We start from the raw sequence: 24,125 nt of genomic DNA, 5'->3' as shown, positions 1-24,125 counted from the left end.
CCCAGGCCGCACTGACCACAGGGTCACTCCCAGGCCGCACTGACCACAGGGTCACTCTCAATCCACACTGACCACAGGGTCACTCCCAGGCCGCACTGACCACAGGGTCACTCTCAATCCACACTGACCACAGGGTCACTCCCAGGCCACACTGCCCACAGGGTCACTCCCAGGCTGCACTGACCACAGGGTCACTCCCAGGCCGCACTGACCACAGGGTCACTCCCAGGCCGCACTGACCACAGGGTCACTCCCAGGCCACACTGACCACAGGGTCACTCCCAGACCACACTGACCACAGGGTCACTCTCAGGCCACACTGACCACAGGGTCACTCCCAGGCCACACTGACCACAGGGTCACTCCCAGACCACACTGACCACAGGGTCACTCCCAGGCTGCACTGACCACAGGGTCACTCCCAGGCCACACTGACCACAGGGTCACTCCCAGGCTGCACTGACCACAGGGTCACTCCCAGGCCGCACTGACCACAGGGTCACTCTCAATCCACACTGACCACAGGGTCACTCCCAGGCCACACTGACCACAGGGTCACTCCCAGGCCACACTGACCACAGGGTCACTCTCAGGTCACACTGACCACAGGGTCACTCTCAGTCCACACTGACCACAGGGTCACTCCCAGGCCACACTGACCACAGGGTCACTCCCAGGCTGCACTGACCACAGGGTCACTCCCAGGCCGCACTGACCACAGGGTCACTCTCAGGCCACACTGACCACAGGGTCACTCCCAGGCCGCACTGACCACAGGGTCACTCCCAGGCTGCACTGACCACAGGGTCACTCCCAGGCCGCACTGACCACAGGGTCACTCTCAGGCCACACTGACCACAGGGTCACTCCCAGGCCACACTGACCACAGGGTCACTCCCAGGCCGCACTGACCACAGGGTCACTCTCAATCCACACTGACCACAGGGTCACTCCCAGACCACACTGACCACAGGGTCACTCCCAGGCCGCACTGACCACAGGGTCACTCCCAGGCCGCACTGACCACAGGGTCACTCCCAGACCACACTGACCACAGGGTCACTCCCAGGCCGCACTGACCACAGGGTCACTCTCAGGCCACACTGACCACAGGGTCACTCTCAGGCCACACTGACCACAGGGTCACTCCCAGGCTGCACTGACCACAGGGTCACTCCCAGGCTGCACTGACCACAGGGTCACTCCCAGACCACACTGACCACAGGGTCACTCCCAGGCCGCACTGACCACAGGGTCACTCTCAGGCCACACTGACCACAGGGTCACTCCCAGACCACACTGACCACAGGGTCACTCCCAGACCACACTGACCACAGGGTCACTCCCAGGCCGCACTGACCACAGGGTCACTCTCATTCCACACTGACCACAGGGTCACTCCCAGGCCGCACTGACCACAGGGTCACTCCCAGACCACACTGACCACAGGGTCACTCCCAGGTCACACTGACCACAGGGTCACTCCCAGGCCACACTGACCACAGGGTCACTCCCAGGCCGCACTGACCACAGGGTCACTCCCAGGCTGCACTGACCACAGGGTCACTCCCAGGCCGCACTGACCACAGGGTCACTCTCAGGCTGCACTGACCACAGGGTCACTCTCAGGCCACACTGCCCACAGGGTCACTCTCAGGCCACACTGCCCACAGGGTCACTCTCAGGCCACACTGACCACAGGGTCACTCTCAGGCCACACTGCCCACAGGGTCACTCTCAGGCCACACTGCCCACAGGGTCACTCTCAACCCACACTGACCACAGGGTCACTCCCAGGCCACACTGACCACAGGGTCACTCTCAGGCCGCACTGACCACAGGGTCACTCCCAGGCCGCACTGCCCACAGGGTCACTCTCAGGCCACACTGACCACAGGGTCACTCCCAGGTCACACTGACCACAGGGTCACTCCCAGGTCACACTGACCACAGGGTCACTCTCAGGCCGCACTGACCACAGGGTCACTCCCAGGCCGCACTGACCACAGGGTCACTCTCAACCCACACTGACCACAGGGTCACTCCCAGGCCACACTGACCACAGGGTCACTCTCAGGCCACACTGACCACAGGGTCACTCTCAGGCCGCACTGCCCACAGGGTTACTCCCAGGCCACACTGACCACAGGGTCACTCTCAGGCTGCACTGACCACAGGGTCACTATCAACCCACACTGACCACAGGGTCACTCTCAGGCCGCACTGACCACTGGGTCACTCTCAGGCTGCACTGACCACAGGGTCACTCTCAGGCCGCACTGACCACTGGGTCACTCTCAGGCTGCACTGACCACAGGGTCACTCTCAGTCCACACTGACCACAGGGTCACTCCCAGGCCACACTGACCACAGGGTCACTCTCAGGCCGCACTGACCACAGGGTCACTCCCAGGTCACACTGACCACAGGGTCACTCTCAGGCCACACTGACCACAGGGTCACTCTCAGGCCGCACTGACCACTGGGTCACTCTCAGGCTGCACTGACCACAGGGTCACTCTCAGGCCGCACTGACCACTGGGTCACTCTCAGGCTGCACTGCCCACAGGGTCACTCTCAGGCCACACTGACCACAGGGTCACTCTCAGGCCGCACTGACCACAGGGTCACTCCCAGGCCACACTGACCACAGGGTCACTCTCAGGCCGCACTGACCACAGGGTCACTCCCAGGCCGCACTGACCACAGGGTCACTCCCAGGCCACACTGACCACAGGGTCACTCTCAGGCCACACTGCCCACAGGGTCACTCTCAGGCCACACTGACCAGAGGGTCACTCTCAGGCTGCACTGCCCACAGAGTCACTCTCAGGCCACACTGACCAGAGGGTCACTCCCAGGCTGCACTGACCACAGGGTCACTCTCAACCCACACTGACCACAGGGTCACTCTCAGGCCACACTGACCACAGGGTCACTCCCAGGCCACACTGACCAGAGGGTCACTCTCAGGCTGCACTGACCACAGGGTCACGCTCAGTCCACACTGCCCACAGGGTCACTCCCAGGCCGCACTGCCCACAGGGTCACTCTCAGGCCACACTGACCACAGGGTCACTCTCAGTCCACACTGACCACAGGGTCACTCCCAGGCTGCACTGACCACAGGGTCACTCCCAGGACGCACTGACCACAGGGTCACGCTCAGTCCACACTGACCACAGGGTCACTCTCAGGCCGCACTAACCACAGGGTCACTCTCAGGCCACACTGACCACAGGGTCACGCTCAGGTCACACTGAACACAGGATCACTCTCAGGCTGCACTGACCACAGGGTCACTCTCAGGCCACACTGACCACAGGGTCACTCCCAGGCCACACTGCAACAGGGTCACTCCCAGGTCGCACTGCCCACAGGGTCACTCTCAGTCCGCACTGACCACAGGGTCACTCTCAATCCACACTGACCAGAGGGTCACTCCCAGGCCGCACTGACCACAGGGTCACTCCCAGGCCACACTGACCACAGGGTCACTCTCAGGTCGCACTGACCACAGGGTCACTCCCAGGCCACACTGACCACAGGGTCACTCCCAGGCCACACTGACCACAGGGTCACTCCCAGGCCGCACTGACCACAGGGTCACTCCCAGGCCACACTGACCACAGGGTCACTCTCAGGCCACACTGACCACAGGGTCACTCTCAGGCTGCACTGCCCACAGGGTCACTCCCAGGCCACACTGACCACAGGGTCACTCTCAGGCCACACTGACCACAGGGTCACTCCCAGACCACACTGACCAGAGGGTCACTCCCAGGCCGCACTGACCACAGGGTCACTCCCAGGCCACACTGACCACAGGGTCACTCTCAGGTCGCACTGACCACAGGGTCACTCCCAGGCCACACTGACCACAGGGTCACTCCCAGGCCACACTGACCACAGGGTCACTCCCAGGCCACACTGACCACAGGGTCACTCTCAGTCCACACTGACCACAGGGTTACTCCCAGGACGCACTGACCACAGGGTCACTCCCAGGCCGCACGGACCACAGGGTCACTCCCAGGCTGCACTGACCACAGGGTCACTCTCAGGTCGCACTGCCCACAGGGTCACTCCCAGGCCACACTGACCACAGGGTCACTCTCAGGCCACACTGACCACAGGGTCACTCCCAGGCCACACTGACCACAGGGTCACTCTCAGGCCACACTGACCACAGGGTCACTCCCAGGCCGCACTGACCACAGGGTCACTCTCAGGTCGCACGGACCACAGGGTCACTCCCAGGCCACACTGACCACAGGGTCACTCCCAGGCCACACTGACCACAGGGTCACTCTCAGGCCACACTGACCACAGGGTCACTCCCAGGCCACACTGCCCACAGGGTCACTCCCAGGCCGCACTGACCACAGGGTCACTCTCAGGCCGCACTGACCACAGGGTCACTCTCAGGCCACACTGACCACAGGGTCACGCTCAGTCCGCACTGACCACAGGGTCACTCTCAGTCCGCACTGACCACAGGGTCACTCCCAGGCCACACTGACCACAGGGTCACTCTCAGGCCACACTGACCACAGGGTCACTCTCAGGCCGCACTGACCACAGGGTCACGCTCAGTCCGCACTGACCACAGGGTCACTCTCAGTCCGCACTGACCACAGGGTCACTCCCAGGCCGCACTGACCACAGGGTCACTCCCAGGCTGCACTGACCACAGGGTCACTCCCAGGCCACACTGCCCACAGGGTCACTCCCAGGCCGCACTGACCACAGGGTCACTCTCAGGCCGCACTGACCACAGGGTCACTCTCAACCCACACTGACCACAGGGTCACTCTCAGGCTGCACTGACCACAGGGTCACTCTCAGGCTGCACTGACCACAGGGTCACTCTCAGTCCACACTGACCACAGGGTCACTTTCAGGCCACACTGACCACAGGGTCACTCTCAGGCCACACTGACCACAGGGTCACTCCCAGGCCACACTGACCACAGGGTCACTCTCAGCCCACACTGACCACAGGGTCACTCTCAACCCACACTGACCACAGGGTCACTCTCAGGCCACACTGCCCACAGGGTCACTCCCAGGCCACACTGACCACAGGGTCACTCCCAGGCCACACTGCCCAAAGGGTCACTCCCAGGCCACACTGACCAGAGGGTCACTCTCAGGCTGCACTGCCCACAGGGTCACTCTCAGGCCACACTGACCAGAGGGTCACTCTCAGGCTGCACTGACCACAGGGTCACGCTCAGTCCACACTGACCACAGGGTCACTCCCAGGCCACACTGACCACAGGGTCACTCCCAGGCCACACTGACCACAGGGTCACTCTCAGGCCACACTGACCACAGGGTAACTCCCAGGCTGCACTGCCCACAGGGTCACTCTCAGGCCGCACTGCCCACAGGGTCACTCTCAGGCCACACTGACCACAGGGTCACTCTCAGGCCACACTGACCACAGGGTCACTCTCAGGCCACACTGACCACAGGGTCACTCTCAGTCCGCACTGACCACAGGGTCACTCCCAGGCCACACTGACCAGAGGGTCACTCTCAGGCTGCACTGCCCACAGGGTCACTCTCAGGCCACACTGACCAGAGGGTCACTCTCAGGCTGCACTGACCACAGGGTCACGCTCAGTCCACACTGCCCACAGGGTCACTCCCAGGCCGCACTGCCCACAGGGTCACTCCCAGGCCACACTGACCAGAGGGTCACTCTCAGGCTGCACTGCCCAAGGGTCACTCTCAGGCCACACTGACCAGAGGGTCACTCTCAGGCCACACTGACCACAGGGTCACGCTCAGTCCACACTGACCACAGGGTCACTCCCAGGCTGCACTGACCACAGGGTCACGCTCAGTCCACAGTGACCACAGGGTCACTCTCAGGCCGCACTGACCACAGGGTCACTCTCAGGCCACACTGACCACAGGGTCACGCTCAGGTCACACTGACCACAGGATCACTCTCAGGCCGCACTGACCACAGGGTCACTCCCAGGCCACACTGACCACAGGGTCACTCTCAGGTCGCACTGACCACAGGGTCACTCCGAGGCCACACTGACCACAGGGTCACTCCCAGGCCACACTGACCACAGGGTCACTCCCAGGCTGCACTGACCACAGGGTCACTCTCAGGCCACACTGACCACAGGGTCACTCTCAGGCTGCACTGACCACAGGGTCACTCCCAGGCCACACTGACCACAGGGTCACTCTCAGGTCGCACTGACCACAGGGTCACTCCCAGGCCACACTGACCACAGGGTCACTCTCAGGCCACACTGACCACAGGGTCACGCTCAGTCCACACTGACCACAGGGTCACTCCCAGGCTGCACTGACCACAGGGTCACGCTCAGTCCACACTGACCACAGGGTCACTCTCAGGCCGCACTGACCACAGGGTCACTCTCAGGCCACACTGACCACAGGGTCACGCTCAGGTCACACTGACCACAGGATCACTCTCAGGCCGCACTGACCACAGGGTCACTCCCAGGCCACACTGACCACAGGGTCACTCTCAGGTCGCACTGACCACAGGGTCACTCCCAGGCCACACTGACCACAGGGTCACTCCCAGGCCACACTGACCACAGGGTCACTCCCAGGCTGCACTGACCACAGGGTCACTCTCAGGCCACACTGACCACAGGGTCACTCTCAGGCTGCACTGACCACAGGGTCACTCCCAGGCCGCACTGACCACAGGGTCACTCCCAGGCCACACTGACCACAGGGTCACTCTCAGGTCGCACTGACCTCAGGGTCACTCCCAGGCCACACTGACCACAGGGTCACTCCCAGGCCACACTGACCACAGGGTCACTCTCAGTCCACACTGACCACAGGGTTACTCCCAGGCCACACTGACCACAGGGTCACTCTCAGGCCACACTGCCCACAGGGTCACTCTCAGGCCACACTGACCACAGGCTCACTCCCAGGCGACACTGACCACAGGGTCACTCTCAGGCCACACTGCCCACAGGGTCACTCTCAGGCCACACTGACCACAGGGTCACTCTTGGGCCGCACTGCCCACAGGGTCACTCCCAGGCCACACTGCCCACAGGGTCACTCCCAGGCCGCACTGACCACAGGGTCACTCTCAGTCCACACTGACCACAGGGTCACTCTCAGGCCACACTGACCACAGGGTCACTCCCAGGCCACACTGACCACAGGGTCACTCTCAGGCCACACTGACCACAGGGTCACTCCCAGGCCACACTGACCACAGGGTCACTCTCAGTCCGCACTGACCACAGGGTCACTCTCAGACCGCACTGACCACAGGGTCACGCTCAGTCCGCACTGACCACAGGGTCACTCTCAGTCCGCACTGACCACAGGGTCACTCCCAGGCCACACTGACCACAGGGTCACTCTCAGGCCGCACTGACCACAGGGTCACTCCCAGGCCACACTGACCACAGGGTCACTCTCAGTCCACACTGACCACAGGGTCACTCTCAGGCCACACTGCCACAGGGTCACTCCCAGGTCGCACTGCCCGCAGGGTCACTCTCAGGTCACACTGACCACAGGGTCATTCTCAGGCCGCACTGACCACAGGGTCACTCTCAATCCACACTGACCAGAGGGTCACTCCCAGGCCGCACTGACCACAGGGTCACTCGCAGGCCACACTGACCACAGGGTCACTCCCAGGCCGCACTGACCACAGTGTCACTCCCAGGCCGCACTGACCACAGGGTCACTCTCAGTCCGCACTGACCACAGGGTCACTCTCAGGCCGCACTGACCACAGGGTCACGCTCAGTCCGCACTGACCACAGGGTCACTCTCAGTCCGCACTGACCACAGGGTCACTCCCAGGCCGCACTGACCACAGGGTCACTCTCAGTCCGCACTGACCACAGGGTCACTCCCAGGCCACACTGACCACAGGGTCACTCCCAGGTCGCACTGCCCGCAGGGTCACTCTCAGGTCACACTGACCACAGGGTCACTCCCAGGCCGCACTGACCACAGGGTCACTCCCAGGCCACACTGACCACAGGGTCACTCCCAGGCCGCACTGACCACAGGGTCACTCTCAGGCCGCACTGACCACAGGGTCACTCTCAATCCACACGGACCACAGGGTCACTCTCAGTCCACACTGACCACAGGGTCACTCCCAGGCCGCACTGCCCACAGGGTCACTCCCAGGCCGCACTGACCACAGGGTCACTCTCAGGCCGCACTGACCACAGGGTCACTCTCAGGCCACACTGACCACAGGGTCACTCTCTGCTCTGGTTAGGGGATGTGGAGTTTTAATGTTGGGGGTTTGGGGTCTGGACGTGGCCTGTTTATTGGACCCGAGCAGTTCCCCCCCCCCTTGGTCACTCTGCCCCCTGTCCCCCCCATTGGTAACTCTGTCCCCTGCCCCCCCCACCATTGGTCACTCTGTCCCCTGTCCCCCCCATTGGTCACTCTGTCCCCTGCCCCCCCCCATTATTGGTCACTCTGTCCACAGTCTCCCTCCACATTGGTCAGCCTGTCCCCTGTGCCCCCCATTGGTCACTCTGCCCCCTGTCCCCCACCCATTGACCACTCTGCCCCCCACCCATTGGTCACTCTGTCCCCTGCCCCCCCATTGGTCACTCTGTCCCCTATCCCCCCCATTGGTCACTCTGTCCCCTGTCCCCCTCCCCATTGGTCACTCTGTCCCCTGCCCCCCTCCCCATTGGGCACTCTGTCCCTGCCCCCACCCCATTGGTCACTCCCCCCTGTCCCCCCCATTGGTCACTCTGCCCCCTGTCCCCCCCATTGGTTACTCTGCCCCCTGTCCCCCCCATGAGTCACTCTGCCCCCTGTCCCCCCCATTGGTCAATCTGTCCCCCCCATTGGTCACTCTGCACCCTGTCCCCCTCCCCATTGGTCAGTCTGTCCCCTGTCCCCCACCTCATTGGTCACTCTGTTCCCTGTCCCCCTCCCCATTGGTCACTCTGCACCCTGTCCCCCTCTCAATTGGTCAGCCTGTCCCCTGTCCACCCCCCCATTGGTCACCCTGACCCCTGTCTCCCTCCCATTGGTCACTCTGCCCCCCCATTGGTCACTCTGCACCCCCCAATTGGTCACTCTGCCCCCTGTCCCCCTCCCCATTGGTCACTCTGCCACCTGCCCCCCTCCCCATTGGTACTCTGCCCCCTCACCCCCCATTGGTCACTCTCCCCCCTCCTCCCCATTGGTCACTCTGCCCCCTGTCCCCCCATTGGTCAGCCTGTCCCCTGCCCCCCCCCCATTGGTCACTCTTACCCCTGTCTCCCCCCCATTGGTCACTCTGCCCCCGGTCCCCCCCCATTGGTCACTCTGTCCCCGGTCCCCCCCCCATTGGTCACTCTGTCCCCGGTCCCGCTCCCCATTGGTCACTCTGCCCCCTCCCCCCTCCCTATTGGTCACTCTGCCCCCTCCCCCCCCCATTGGTCACTCTGCCCCCTCCCCCCCCATTGGTCACTCTGTCCCCTGTCCCCCCCATTGGTCACTCTGCCCCCTGTCCCCCTCCCCATTGGTCACTCTGCCCCCTCCCCCCTCCCCATTGGTCACTCTGCCCCCTCCCCCCCCCATTGGTCACTCTGTCCCCTGTCCCCCCCATTGGTCACTCTGCCCCCTCCCCCCCATTGGTCACTCTGCCCCCTGTCCCCCCCATTGGTCACTCTGCCCCCTCCCCCCCCATTGGTCACTCTGTCCCCGGTCCCCCTCCCCATTGGTCACTCTGCCTCCTCCCCCCCATTGGTCACTCTGCACCCTGTCCCCCTCCCCATTGGTCAGCCTGTCCCCTGTCCCGTCCCCCCCCATTGGTCACTCTGCACCCTGTCCCCCCCCATTGGTCAGCCTGTCCCCTGTTCTCCCCCCCATTGGTCACTCTGCCCCCTGTCCCCCTCCCCATTGGTCACTCCGCCCCCTGTGTCCCCCCCATTGGTCACTCTGCCCCCTGTCCCCCCCATTGGTCAATCTGCCCCCTGTTCTCCCCCCATTGGTCACTCTGCCCCCTGCCCCCCCATTGGTCACTCTGCCCCCTGTCCCCCCCCCATTGGTCACTCTGTCCCCTGTCCCCCCCCCCATTGGTCACTCTGCCCCCTGTCCGCCCCATTGGTCACTCTGCCCCCTGCCCCCCCCCATTGGTCACTCTGCCCCCTGCCCCCCCCCATTGGTCACTCTGTCCCCTGTCCCCCCCCCATTGGTCACTCTGCCCCCTGTCCCCCCCATTGGTCACTCTGCTCCCTGTCCCCTCCCCATTGGTCAGCATGTCCCCAGTCTCCCCCCCCATTGGTCACTCTGCCCCCTGTCCCCCACCCCATTGGTCACTCAGCCCCCTGCCCCCCCATTGGTCAGCCTGTCCCCTGCCCCCCCCATTGGTCAGCCTGCCCCCCATTTGTCTCTCTGTCGCCTGCCCGCCCCCATTTGTCTCTCTGTCCCCTGTACCCCTCCATTGGTCAGACTGCCCCCTCCCCCCCATTGGTCAGCCTGCCCCCCCCCTCATTGGTCACTCTGTCCCCTTTACCCCCCCATTGGTCAGCCTGCCCCCCCCCATTTGTCTCTCTGTCCCCTGCCCCCCCCATTGGTCACTCTGCCCCCTGTCCCCCCCCATTGGTCACTCTGCTCCCTGTCCCCCCCCCCATTGGTCAGCCTGCCCCCCCATTTGTCTCTCTGTCCCCTGTCCCCCCCATTGGTCACTCTGCACCCTGTCCCACTCCCCATTGGTCAGCCTGTCCCCTGTTCCCCCCCCCCATTGGTCACTCTTACCCCTGTCTGTCCCCCCCCCATTGGTCACTCTGTCCCCTGTCCCCTCCATTGGTCACTCTGCCCCCTGTCCCCCCCCATTGGTCACTCTGCTCCCTGTCCCCCCCCATTGGTCAGCCTGCCCCCCCATTTGTCTCTCTGTCCCCTGTCCCCCCCATTGGTCACTCTGCACCCTGTCCCACTCCCCATTGGTCAGCCTGTCCCCTGTTCCCCCCCCCCATTGGTCACTCTTACCCCTGTCTGTCCCCCCCCATTGGTCACTCTGTCCCCTGTCCCCTCCATTGGTCACTCTGCCCCCTGTTCCCCCCCCTCCATTGGTCACTCTGCCCCCTGCCCCCCCCATTGGTCACTCTGCCCCCTGTCCCCCCCCCATTGGTCACTCTGCCCCCTGTCCCCCACCCCATTGGTCAGCCTGCCCCCTCCCCCCCCATTGGTCACTCAGCCCCCTGCCCCCCCCATTGGTCAGCCTGTCCCCTGTCCCCCCCATTGGTCAGCCTGCCCCCTCCCCCCCATTGGTCACTCTGTTCCCTGCCCCCCCCATTGGTCAGCCTGACCCCCCCATTTGTCTCTCTGTCCCCCTCCCCCCCCATTGGTCACTCTGTCCCCTGTACCCACCCACCCATTGGTCACTCTGTCCCCTGCCCCCCTCATTGGTCACTCTGCTCCCTGCCCCCCCCCCATTGGTCAGCCTGCCCCCCCCCATTTGTCTCTCTGTCCCCTGTCCCCCCCATTGGTCAGCCTGCCCCCTCCTCCCTCCCCATTGGTCACTCTGCTCCCTGTCCCCCCCCCCCCTTGATGGTCTGCTGTCCTTTGTCTGCAGGTGCGCGGATTGTGTGGGACGTACAACTGGGTTCAGAGCGACGAGTTTGCCACCCCGGACGGTGATATCGAGACCGACCCAGCTGCTTTTGTCAATAAGTTCAAAGTGTCTGCGGCCTGTGCGGACATCGACGCTCAGACCCTGGAGACGTGCAGCACATTCTCTCAGCGCCGGCAATACGCTCAACACTCCTGTCAGATACTCCACAGCAAATTGTTCGAGGTAACCCAACCGTGGGTAGGGGCAGGGGTCACACTCGGGGTCAGGGGTCACACTGAGGGGCAGGGATCACACTGAGGGGCAGGGGTCACACTGAGGGGCAGGGGTCACACTGAGGGGCAGGGGTCACACTGAGGGGCAGGGGTCACACTGAGGGGCAGGGGTCACACTGAGGGCCAGGGGTCACACTGAGGGGCAGGGGTCACACTGAGGGACTGGGGTCACTCTGAGAGACTGGGGTCACTCTGAGGGGCAGGGGTCACTCTGAGAGACTGGGGTCACTCTGAGGGGCAGGGGTCACTCTGAGGGGCAGGGGTCACTCTGAGGGGCAGGGGTCACTCTGAGGGGCATGGTTCATGGTCAGGGGTCACACTGAGGGGCAGGGGTCACTCTGAGGGGCAGGGGTCACTCTGAGGGGCAGGGGTCACTCTGAGGGGCAGGGGTCACTCTGAGGGGCAGGGGTCACTCTGAGGGGCAGGGGTCACTCTGAGGGTCAGGGGTCACTCTGAGGGTCAGGGGTCACTCTGAGGGGCAGGGGTCACACTGAGGGGCAGGGGTCACACTGAGGGGCAGGGGGTCACACTGAGGGGCAGGGGTCACACTGAGGGGCAGGGGTCACACTGAGGGGCAGGGGTCACACTGAGGGGCAGGGGTCACACTGAGGGGCAGGGGTCACACTGAGGGGCAGGGGTCACTCTGAGGGGCAGGGGTCACTCTGAGGGGCAGGGGTCACTCTGAGGGGCAGGGGTCACTCTGAGGGGCAGGGGTCACTCTGAGGGGCAGGGGTCACTCTGAGGGGCAGGGTTCATGGTCAGGGGTCACACTGAGGGGCAGGGGTCACACTGAGGGGCAGGGGTCACACTGAGGGGCAGGGGTCACACGGGGGGCAGGGGTCACACTCGGGGGCAGGGGTCACACTCGGGGGCAGGGGTCACACTCGGGGACAGGGGTCACACTCGGGGGCAGGGGTCACACTCGGGGGCAGGGGTCACACTCGGGGGCAGGGGTCACACTCGGGGGCAGGGGTCACACTCGGGGGCAGGGGTCACACTCGGGGGCAGGGGTCACCCTGAGGGGCAGGGTCACTCTGAGGGGCAGGGGTCACTCTGAGGGGCAGGAGTCACTCTGAGGGGCAGGGGTCATGGTCAGGGGTCACTCTGAGGGGCAGGGGTCACTGTGAGGAGTTCTCAAGACTGCGTCACCTCCTTTTTCGCAACTTGTTGAATATGTTATACAGAGGGTAGTGGGTGCCTGGAACTCGCTACCGGAGGAGGTGGTGGAGGCAGGGACGATAGGGACATTTAAGGGGCATCTTGACAAATACATGAATAGGATGGGAATAGAAGGATACGGACCCAGGAAGTGTAGAAGATTGTAGTTTAGTCGGGCAGCATGGTCGGCACGGGCTTGGAGGGCCGAAGGGCCTGTTCCTGTGCTGTACATTTCTTTGTTCTTTGTAATACCACTGATCACTCAGGAAAATGCATAATCCCGTCGCCCCCCTCTCCCTCCCTCGCTCCCTCCCCCTTTCCCTCTCCCTCCCTCGCTCCCTCCCCCTCTCCCTCTCCCTCTCCCTCCCTCGCTCCCTCCCCCTTTCCCTCTCCCTCCCTCGCTCCCTCCCCCTTTCCCTCTCCCTCCCTCGCTCCCTCCCCCTCTCCCTCTCCCTCTCCCTCTCCCTCCCTCATCCCTCCCTCTCCTCCTCCCTCCCTCTCCCTCTCCTCCTCTCTCCCTCTCTCCCTCTCTCCCTCCCTCCCTCTCTCCCTCTCCCTCCCTCTCCCTCCCTCTCTCCCACTCCCTCCCTCTCTCCCTCTCCCTCCCTCTCTCCCTCTCCCTCCCTCGCTCTCTCCCTCCCTCGCTCCCTCCCCTTTCCCATCCCTCTCCCTCCCTCCCTCACCCTCTCCCTCTCCCTCCCTCATCCCTCCCTCTCCTCCTCCCTCCCTCTCCCTCTCCCCCTCCCTCTTTCCCTCCCTCCCTCTCCCTCCCTCTCTCCCACTCCCTCTCTCCCACTCCCTCCCTCTCTCCGACTCCCTCCCTCTCTCCCACTCCCTCCCTCTCTCCCTCTCCCTCCCTCTCTCCCACTCCCTCCCTCGCTCTCCCTCCCCCCTCTCTCCCTCTCCCTCTCTCCCTCCCTCTGCCTCTCCCTCTCTCCCTCCCTCTGTCCCTCTCTCTCTCCCTCCTCTCCCTCTACCTCCCTCTCACACTCTCCCTCCCTCTCACACTCTCCCTCCCACTCTCCCTCTTCCTCACTCTCTCCCTCTGTCCCTCTCCCTCCCTCTCTCCCTCCCTCTCCCTCCCTCTCCCTCTCTCTCCCTCTCTCTCCCTCTCTCTCTCCCTCTCTCTCCCTCCCTCTCTCCCTCTCTCCCTCCCTCTCTCCCTCTCTCTCCCTCTCTCTCTCCCTCTCTCCCTCTCTCTCCCTCTCCCTCCCTCTCCCTCCCTCTCCCTCCCTCTCTCCCTCCCTCTCCCTCCCTCTCCCTCCCTCTCTCCCTCCCTCTCCCTCCCTCTCTCCCTCCCTCTCCCTCTCCCTCCCTCCCTCCCTCTCCCTCTCCCTCCCTCTCTCCCTCTCTCTCCCTCTCGTTCCCCAGGCCTGCCGTGATCTGTTGGAGGTTGACCCATATTACAGCCTCTGCCTGTCCGATGTGTGTGGGTGTGGAGCTGGCACGGAATGTGTGTGTGGGACTGTCGCTGCGTTTGCCCGGGATTGTGCCCAGGAAGGTGTGCTGCTCGAATGGAGAAAAAGCAACTTCTGTCGTAAGTAACAACAGGGTTTGGAGTTGCAGGAATCCCCATCTCTGTGGTGCATTGTCTCTGTCAGAGCTGTCTCACCCCCCACCCCCCACCCCCATTGACCCCCACCTACAGCCCGTCCCGAGAAACTTGCCTTCTCCCTGGTCGGTCACACTGAGCTGTTTGTAAGAGGGCCCAGTCCCTCTGGATTCTGAAGCTGATCTTGGAGACGCGCTTCGCTGCCGGAGGAGGTGGTGGAAGCAGGGACGATAGTGACATTTAAGGGGCATCTTGACGAATACATGAATAGGATGGGAATAGAGGGATACGCACCCAGGAAGTGTAGAAGATTGTAGTTTAGTCAGGCAGCATGGTCGGCACGGGCTTGGAGGGCCGAAGGGCCTGTTCCTGTGCTGTACTTTTTTCTCTCTCTTTCTTTCACTCTCTCTCTCTCTCCCTCTCTCCCTCTCTCTCTCTCTGTTGGTCTGTGCTCATTGAACTATTCCTTGTTTTGTAATAAGACTGTGTTTTCTTTCCCAGCGATTCAGTGCGGTGGGGGACAAGTGTACAGTGACTGCTCTCATCCCTGTGACAATTCATGTGCGTATCTACAAATGGAACTGCAGTGTGGATCAGCTGGAGTGTGTGTGCCAGGGTGTAACTGTCCTGATGGATTGGTACTGGACGACGAGGGTCAGTGTGTCCCACCTTCCCTCTGCCCTTGTCTACTCGAGGACACAGTCTACGCACCCGGTTCAGTCCGCAACAGACAGTGCAACACTTGGTACGTGTAAACACCCCAATATTAACCCGACCCCTAACCCCGATCCTGACCCGATCTCTAACCCTGATCCTGACCCGACCCCTAACCCCGATCCTGTCCACACACCTAACCCCGATCCTGACCTGACCTCTAACCCTGATCCTGACCCGACCCCTAACCCTGATCCTGACCCGACCCCTAACCCCGATCCTGACCCGACTCTAACCCTGATCCTGACCCGACTCTAACCCCGATCCTGTCCCCACCCCTAACCCCGATCCTGACCCGACCCCTTACCCCGATCCCTAACCCCGTTCCATTCCTGACCCGACCCTTGACCCCTTACCCTGATCATGACACTGAAACAAACCTCAAATTCCCCATTGGACAATAAAGAAGAACCACAGATGTTTATAAATATATAAAGAACAAGAGGCGAACTGAGGTAAAGAGTAGGGCCTGTTAGCGACCAAAAGACATGCTATCCTGGCCTTCATTGCGAGAGGTTTCGAGTACAGGAGCAGGGATGTGTTGCTGCAATTGTACAGGGCCTTGGTGAGGCCGCACCTGGAGTATTGTGGGCACTTTTGGTCTCCTTCTCTGAGGAAGGATGTTCTGGCTCTCAAGGGAGTGCAGCGAAGGTTTACCAGACTGATTCCAGGGAAGGCGGGACTGACATATGAGGAGAGATTGACGAGGTTGGGATTGTTCTCGCTGGAGTTCAGAGGAATGAGGGGGGATCTCATAGAGACTTATAAAATTCTAACAGGACTGGACAGGGTGGATGCAGGAAGGATGTTCCCGATGGTGGGGGGGTTCAGAACCAGGGGTCACAGTCTGGGGATTCAGGGTAAACCATTTCGGACAGAGATAAGGAGACATAGAACATAGAACATTAAAGCGCAGTACAGGCCCTTCGGCCCTCGATGTTGCGCCGACCTGTGAAACCACTCTAAAGCCCATCTACACTATTCCCTTATCGTCCATATGTCTATCCAATGACCATTTGAATGCCCTTAGTGTTGGCGAGTCCACTACTGTTGCAGGCAGGGCATTCCACACCCTTACTACTCTCTGAGTAAAGAACCTACCTCTGACATCTGTCCGAAATCTATCTCCCCTCAATTTAAAGGTATGTCCCCTCGCACTAGACATCACCATCCGAGGAAAAAGGCTCGCACTGTCCACCCTATCCAATCCTCTGATCATCTTGTATGCCTCAATTAAGTCACCTCTTAACCTTCTTCTCTTTAACGAAAACAGCCTCAAGTCCCTCAGCCTTTCCTCATAAGATCTTCCCTCCATACCAGGCAACATTCTGGTAAATCTCCTCTGCACCCTTTCCAATGCTTCCACATCCTTCCTGTAATGCGGCAACAGAGGGCCTGTACTGCGCTGTAATGTTCTATGTTTTAATCTTACCATTAGCCCAGTACTCAGTCTTCCTGTTATTCCTTCTAAAATGAATCACCTCACACTTTTCTGCATTAAACTCCATTTGCCACCTCTCAGCCCAGCGCTGTAGCTTATCTATGTCCCTCTGTAACTTGTAACATCCTTCCGCACTGTCCACAACTCCACCGACTTTAGTGTCATCTGCAAATTTACTCACCCATCCTTCTACGCCCTCCTCCAGGTCATTTATAAAAATGACAAACAGCAGTGGCCCCAAAACAGATCCCTGTGGTACACCACTTGTAACTGGACTCCAGTCTGAACATTTCCCATCAACCATCCCCCTTTGTCTTCTTCCAGCTAGCCAATTTCTGATCCAAACTGCTAAATCACCCTGAATCCCATGCCTCCGTATTTTCTGCAGTAGCCTACCGTGGGGAACCTTATCAAACGCTTTACTGAAATCCATATACACCACATCAACTGCTTTACCCTCATCCACCTGTTTGGTCACCTTCTCAAAGAACTCAATAAGGTTTGTGAGGCACGACCTACCCTTCACAAAACTGTGCTGACTATCTCTAATCAAATTATTCCTTTCCAGATGATTATACATCCTATCTCTTATAAACCTTTCCAAGACCTTGCCAACCATAGAAATAAGGCTCACTGGTCTATAGTTACCGGGGTTGTCTCTACTCCCCTTCTTGAGCAAGGAGACAACATTTGCTATCCTCCAATCCTCCAGTCTTCTGGCACTATTCCTGTGGACAAAGATGACTTAAAGATCAAAGCCAAAGGCTCAGCAATCTCCTCCCTAGCTTCCCAGAGAATCCTAAAATAAATCCCATCCGGCCCAGGGGAGTTATCTATTTTCGCACTTTCCAGAATTGCTAACAACTCCTCCTTATGAACCTCAAGCCCTTCTAGTCTGGTAGCCTGAATCTCAGTATTCTCCTCGACAACATTGTCTTTTTCCTGTGTGAATACTGACGAAAAATATTCATTTAGCACCTCTCCTATCTCCTAGGACTCCAAGCACAACTTCCCACTACTGTCCTTGACTGGCCCTACTCTTACCCTAGTCATTCTTTTATTCCTGACATATCGATAGAAAGCTTTAGGGTTATCCTTGATCCTACCTGCCAAAGGTTTCTCATGTCCCCTCCTGGCTCTTCTTAGCTCTCTCTTTAGGTCCTTCCTAGCTAACTTGTAACTCTCGAGTGCCCTAACTGAACCTTCATGTCACATCTTTACATAAGCCTCCTTCTTCCTCTTGACAAATGTTTCGACTGCTTTAGTAAACCACGGTTCTCTTGCTCGACCACTTCCTCCCTGCCTGACAGGTCCATACTTATCAAGGACACGCAGTAGCTGTTCCTTGAACAAGCTCCACATTTCCATTGTGCCCATCCCCTGCAGTTTTCCTCTCCATCCGATGCATCCTAAGTCTTGCCTCATCGCATCATACTTGCCTTTCCCCCAGATATAACTCTTGCCCTGCGGTATATACCTATCCCTTTCCATCACAAAAGTAAACGTAATCGAATTGTGGTCACTATCACCAAAGTGCTCACCTACCTCCAAATCTAACACCTGTCCTGGTTCATTACCCAATACCAAATACAATATGGCCTCATCTCTCGTTGGCCTATCTACATACTGTGTCAGGAAACCCTCCTGCACACATTGGACAAAAACGGACCCATCTAAAGTACTCGAACTATAGCGTTTCCAGTCAATATTTGGAAAGTTAAAGTCCCCCATAACACCGACCCTGTTGCTTTTGCTCCTATCCAGAACCATCTTTGCAATCCTTTCCTCTACATCTCTGGAACTTTTCGGAGACCTATAGAAAACCCCTAACAGGGTGACCTCTCCGTTCCTGTTTCCAACCTCAGCCCATACTACCTCAGTAGACGAGTCCTTATCAAATGTCCTTTCTGCCACCGTGATACTGTCCTTGACTAACAATGCCACCCCTCCCCCTCTTTTACCACCTTCCCTGAGCTTACTGAAATATCTAAACCTCGGCACCTGCAATAACCATTCCTGTCCCTGCTCTATCCATGTCTCCGAAATGGCCACAACATCGAAGTCCCAGGTACCAACCCATGCCGCAAGTTCACCCACCTTATTCCGGATGCTCCTGGCATTGAAGAAGACACACTTTAAACCACCTTCCTGCCTGCCGGTACACTCCTGCAACTTTCAAACCTTACTCATGACCTCACTACTCTCAACCTCCTGTATACTGGAGCTACAATTCAGGTTCCCAAGCCCCTGCTGAACTAGTTTAAATTTCTTCACACAAAGAGAGGTGAGCCTGTGGAATTCATTGCCACAGGAAGTAGTTGATACTAAAACTTTGAATATATTCAAGAGGCGGCTGGATATAGCACTTGGGGAGAATGGGATCAAAGGCTATGGGGAGAAAGCAGGATTAGGCTATTGAGTTGGATGATCAGCCGTGATGGTGATGAATGGCGGAGCAGCTCGAAGGGCCAAAAGGCCTCCTCCTCTGTCAAGGTCCTGGTCTATATGGATGTGATGAGGATTCTATATGTACTTGTTGCTGGATTCTATACAATTCTATACGTGAAGGTGCTAATTAGAATGGGTGGTGGGAGGAGCTTGATGAAATCACCCTGTCACCTGTTTCCTAAACCTCACAGGATAGGTCGGTTTCATTGAATTTCTCTACCACACAACCAGCTGTAACTGACAGTGACGGGGCGGTGCTCAAAGCCCCTCCCCTCCCCAACTCCCCTCCCCAACTCCCCCACCCCAACTCCCCTCCCCAACTCCCCTCCCCAACTCCCCTCCCCAACTCCCCTCCCCAACTCCCCCACCCCAACTCCCCCACCCCAACTCCCCCACCCCAACTCCCCCACCGCCCCCCTCCCCAACCCCCCACCCCCCTCCCCAACCACCCTCCTCCCACCCCAACCCCCCTCCTCCCAACCCCCCAACGCCCTCTGTCTCTCTCTCTCTCTCTCTCTGTCTCTCTCTCTCTTTCTGTCTCTCTCTCTGTCTCTCCCTGTCTCTGTCTCTCTCTGTCTCCCTCTGTCAATCTCTGTCTCTGTCTCTCTCTGTCACTCTCTCTCTCTCTCTCTCTCTCTGTCTCTCTGTCTGTGATGAACGGTTACTGCCTTGTCATCATGTAAGGTGATGTCCCCTTTAAGACCGGGCTTGGAACCCTGGGGACTCCGCCTCTGGCTCCGCCCATCTGTGAGCCATATATAAAGGGCTGCCTCATGGGCTGTGTAGCAGTCAGCACACATCTCAGCTCTAACATCGTTCTTAGTCTATTAAAGCCTTCTTTACAGTTTATACTCTAAGTGTCATTATTGAGGGTACCTCAATTTATTCGACTAAACTAGATTCAGGCCTAAAACCAGAGAAGCTCAATCTGGAAGCACGGACACCGGAGGCGAAGGAAATTTTTAAATACTGGCTGCGGTGCTTCGAGGCCTACCTGGACTCCGCAGAGACTCCCATCCTGGGGCCACGCAAGCTGCGTCTACTCCACGCCCGGGTGAGTCACAGAATCTCCGCCACGCTCGAAAAGGCGACGATTTATGAAGAGGCGGTCGAGTTACTCCGCAAGCGGTTTGTCAAACCCATCAATGAGGTGCACGCCCGGCATCTGCTCTCTACCTGCCGGCAGCGCTCGGGGGAATCGCTCGACGAATTTGTCGAGAAACTCACCGAGCTTGCCAGGGACTGTGACAGGGGAAGTCCATATGAACCAGCACATCAGAGACGCTTTCGTGTCCGGCATCCGCTCGACCTACATCCGGCAGCGGCTGCTCGAAAACAGGGCGAAAGACCTCCAGGACACGCTAACGCTCGCCTCCTCGCTGGCGGTGGCCCGACATAACTTGGGTACGTACCCCGCGGACTCTGCGAGACCCCCCCTGGACTTCCTCAGACTCAACCGTATTACAGGCCTGTGCCACGCGGCGACCCGCTCACCAAGGGGGCACACCGTGCTACTTCTGCGGACAGGGCCAGCACCCACGTCCACGCTGCCCATCCCGCTCCGCGATCTGCAGCGACTGCGGGAAGAAGGGACATTTTGCGAGGGTCTGCCTGGCCAGACCCAGGGGCCAGAAAAACAAAGAACAGCAGGCCCGAAAATCAGGCTCTCAGGCCCGCAGGCCTCGCAATGCTGCTGCGCACCGACCCGACACGCCCCCTTCTGACGCGTCATCAGCCTCGTGCGAATCATGGGAGTGACCATCTTCTCGACCCGACACGTGCGACCGACGGCGGCCGCCATTTTACGAGTCCGACTCGGCTGAGAAATCGGTCTACCCGCGAGTGGGTGTGATCACCCTCGACCAAACTCGGCCAAAACACTTGCAGAACTCCATGATGCAGGTCCAGGTCAACGGGCACGACACTGCATGCCTCTTCGACTCGGGGAGCAATGAGAGCTTTATCCACCCTGAAACGGTAAGGCGCTGCTCCCTGCGCACCCATCCCGCATCCTAAACCATAGCCCTCGCATCTGGGTCCCACTCGGTACAAATCACGGGGTACTGTATTGTGGATCTCTCAATCCAGGGCGCCAAATACACCCGTTTAAAATTTTATATCCTCCCTCACCTCTGTGCCCCCCTGCTGCTCGGACTGGATTTCCAGTGCAGCCACCGAAGCCTGACACTGAAGTTCGGCGGACCCTTGCCCCCCCTTACGGTGTGCTGCTTTGCGACACTGAAAGCCGCACCCCCCTCGCTATTCGCGAACCTCACTCCCGACTGTAAGCCCGTCGCCACCAGGAGCCGGCGCTACAGTGCCCAAGATATGGCTTTTATCAAGTCAGAGGTCCAGCGTTTACTGGGAGAGGGGGTCATCGAGGCTAGCAACAGCCCTTGGAGAGCGCAAGTGGTGGTAGTCCGGTCCGGGGAGAAGAAACGGATGGTCGTGGATTATAGCCAGACCATAAACCGATTCACGCAGCTGGATGCGTACCCCCTTCCTCGCATCGCGGAAATGGTAAATCGGATCGCCCAATACCGAGTCTTTTCCACGGTCGACCTCAAATCTGCCTACCACCAGCTCCCCATCCGACCAAAAGACCGCCCCTATACTGCCTTCGAAGCAGCCGGCCGGCTCTTCCACTTCCTCAGGGTCCCCTTTGGTGTCACAAATGGGGTCTCCGTCTTTCAAAGGGCGATGGACCAAATGGTGGACCAGTACGGTTTGCGGGCTACATACCCGTACTTGGACAATGTCACCATCTGCGGCCATGATCAGCAGGACCATGACGCTAACCTCAAAAAGTTCCTCCAGACCGCCCGAGCCCTTAACCTGACCTATAACGAGGAAAAATGTGTTTTCCACACCACCCGGCTGGCCATCCTCGGCTATGTGGTGGAAGACGGGGTCCTAGATCCCGACCCCGACCGCATGCGCCCCCTTAAGGAACTCCCTCTCCCCCGCAGCCTCAAGGCCCTCAAACGGTGCTTGGGGCTTTTCTCCTATTACGCCCAGTTGGTCCCCAAGTATGCGGACAAAGCCCGCCCACTCATAAAGACCACCACTTTTCCCCTCTCGGCTGAGGCTCAATTGGCCTTCAACCGCATCAAGGCCGACATCATCAAGGCCGCCATGCACGCGGTGGACGAAACCATCCCTTTCCAGGTAGAGAGCGATGCATCAGACATCGCCCTGGCTGCTACCCTCAATCAAGGAGGCAGACCAGTAGCATTCTTCTCCCGAACCCTCACCGCCTCCGAGATTCGACACTCTGCAGTCGAAAAGGAGGCACAAGCCATTGTGGAGGCTGTGCGGTGCTGGAGACACTACCTCGCCGGTAGGAGGTTTACCCTCGTCACCGACCAACGGTCAGTCGCCTATATGTTCGATAACACGCAAGGGGGCAAAATAAAGAACGATAAAATTTTGAGGTGGAGGATCGAACTCTCCACCTACTCGTACGACATCAAGTATTGTCCAGGGGAGCTCAACGAGCCCCCAGATGCCCTGTCCCGCGGCACATGCGCCAACGCGCAGGAGGACCGCCTGCAAGCCATCCACAATGACCTCTGCCACCCGGGGGTTACCCGTCTCGTCCATTTCATCAAGTCCCGCAACCTACCTTACTCAACCAAGGAGGTCAAGGCCATGGTCAGGGCCTGCCAGGTCTGTGCGGAGTGCAAACCGCACTTCTATCGGCCAGACAAGGTTCGGCTCGTGAAGGCCTCGGGCCCCTTTGAGCGACTGAGCGTGGACTTCAAGGGGCCCCTCCCGTCCACCAACCGTTATGCCTATTTCCTCACCGTGATCGATGAGTTCTCCCGTTTCCCATTCGCCATTCCCTGCCCCGACATGACCTCAGCCACTGTGATTAAGGCACTGCACAGCATCTTCACCCTGTTCGGTTTCCCTGCTTATATCCACAGCGACCGGGGTACATCGTTCATGAGCGATGAACTGCGTCAGTATCTGCTCAGCAAAGGCATCGCCTCGAGCAGAACGACCAGTTATAACCCACGGGGAAACGGGCAGGTGGAGAGGGAGAACGCGACCGTGTGAAAGGCTGTCCTTCTGGCCCTGCGGACGAGAAATCTCCCAACCACCCGCTGGCAGGAGGTCCTACCCGATGCCCTACACTCCATTAGGTCACTCCTCTGCACGGCCACAAATGAGACCCCTCACGAGCGATTGTTTCTCTTCCCCAGGAAGTCTACCTCCGGGGTCTCGCTTCCACCTTGGCTGACGGCTCCGGGACCTGTTCTTCTCCGGAGGCACGCGAGGAGACATAAAACGGACCCCCTAGTTGAAAAGGTCCGATTGCTCCACGCCAACCCCAGTTACGCCTACGTGGAGTACTCCGACGGCAGGCAAGATACGGTTTCCCTCCGGGATCTGTAGCCCGCTGGATCCTCCACCACAGACGCCCCTTCCCGCGCCGCTCCCCTGCAGGACCCGGCACCCCCTACAACACACCCCCTCCCGGCCCCACTCCCCGTTGGTGAGCTCCTACCGTGCGCCCCCCCCCTTGCGCCCCCCCTTTACACACCCCGCCGGTGCCGGCTCCGCTACCCCCGGCCCTGCCTAGTTCCTCTGCCCCGACCCGGACCGAAGCTCCAACCGCTGTGCTCCCGGATGTGCCCTCAACCGGGACGTCCGTGCCCGCCGCACCACCGCCCGAATTGAGGAGATCGAGGAGGACGATCCGGCCGCCGAGACGGATGGACCTATGATGGCACTTCACCCCCGCCGGACTCCTTGTAAACAGGGGGTGAATGTGATGAACGGTTACTGCCTTATCATCATGTAAGGTGATGTCCCCTTTAAGACCAGGCTTGGAACCCTGGGGACTCCGCCTCTGGCTCCGCCCATCTGTGAGCCGTATATAAAGGCCTGCCTCATGGGCTGTGTAGCAGTTCGCACATGTCTCAGCTCGAGCATAGTTATTAGTCTAGTAAAGCCTTC

General features: G+C 59.7%; 1 protein-coding gene across 1 annotated transcript in view; it reads left to right on the top strand.

Annotated features, from left to right (window-relative positions):
* sspo (SCO-spondin) overlaps positions 1 to 24,125 on the top strand; it is a 1,206,999-nt gene that overhangs the window by 121,349 nt on the left and 1,061,525 nt on the right. The window contains 3 exon segments of the mRNA XM_072468611.1: positions 11,576 to 11,797; positions 14,377 to 14,542; positions 15,059 to 15,302. Of these exon segments, the coding sequence (XP_072324712.1) occupies positions 11,576 to 11,797; positions 14,377 to 14,542; positions 15,059 to 15,302 (632 nt within the window).

Source organism: Scyliorhinus torazame, chromosome 11 (genome assembly GCF_047496885.1).
Source record: "Scyliorhinus torazame isolate Kashiwa2021f chromosome 11, sScyTor2.1, whole genome shotgun sequence".
In the NCBI taxonomy this organism is placed as follows: Eukaryota; Metazoa; Chordata; class Chondrichthyes; order Carcharhiniformes; family Scyliorhinidae; genus Scyliorhinus; species Scyliorhinus torazame.
Note: the sequence above shows the minus strand (reverse complement) of the source record. Positions and strands in the feature narration are given on the sequence as shown.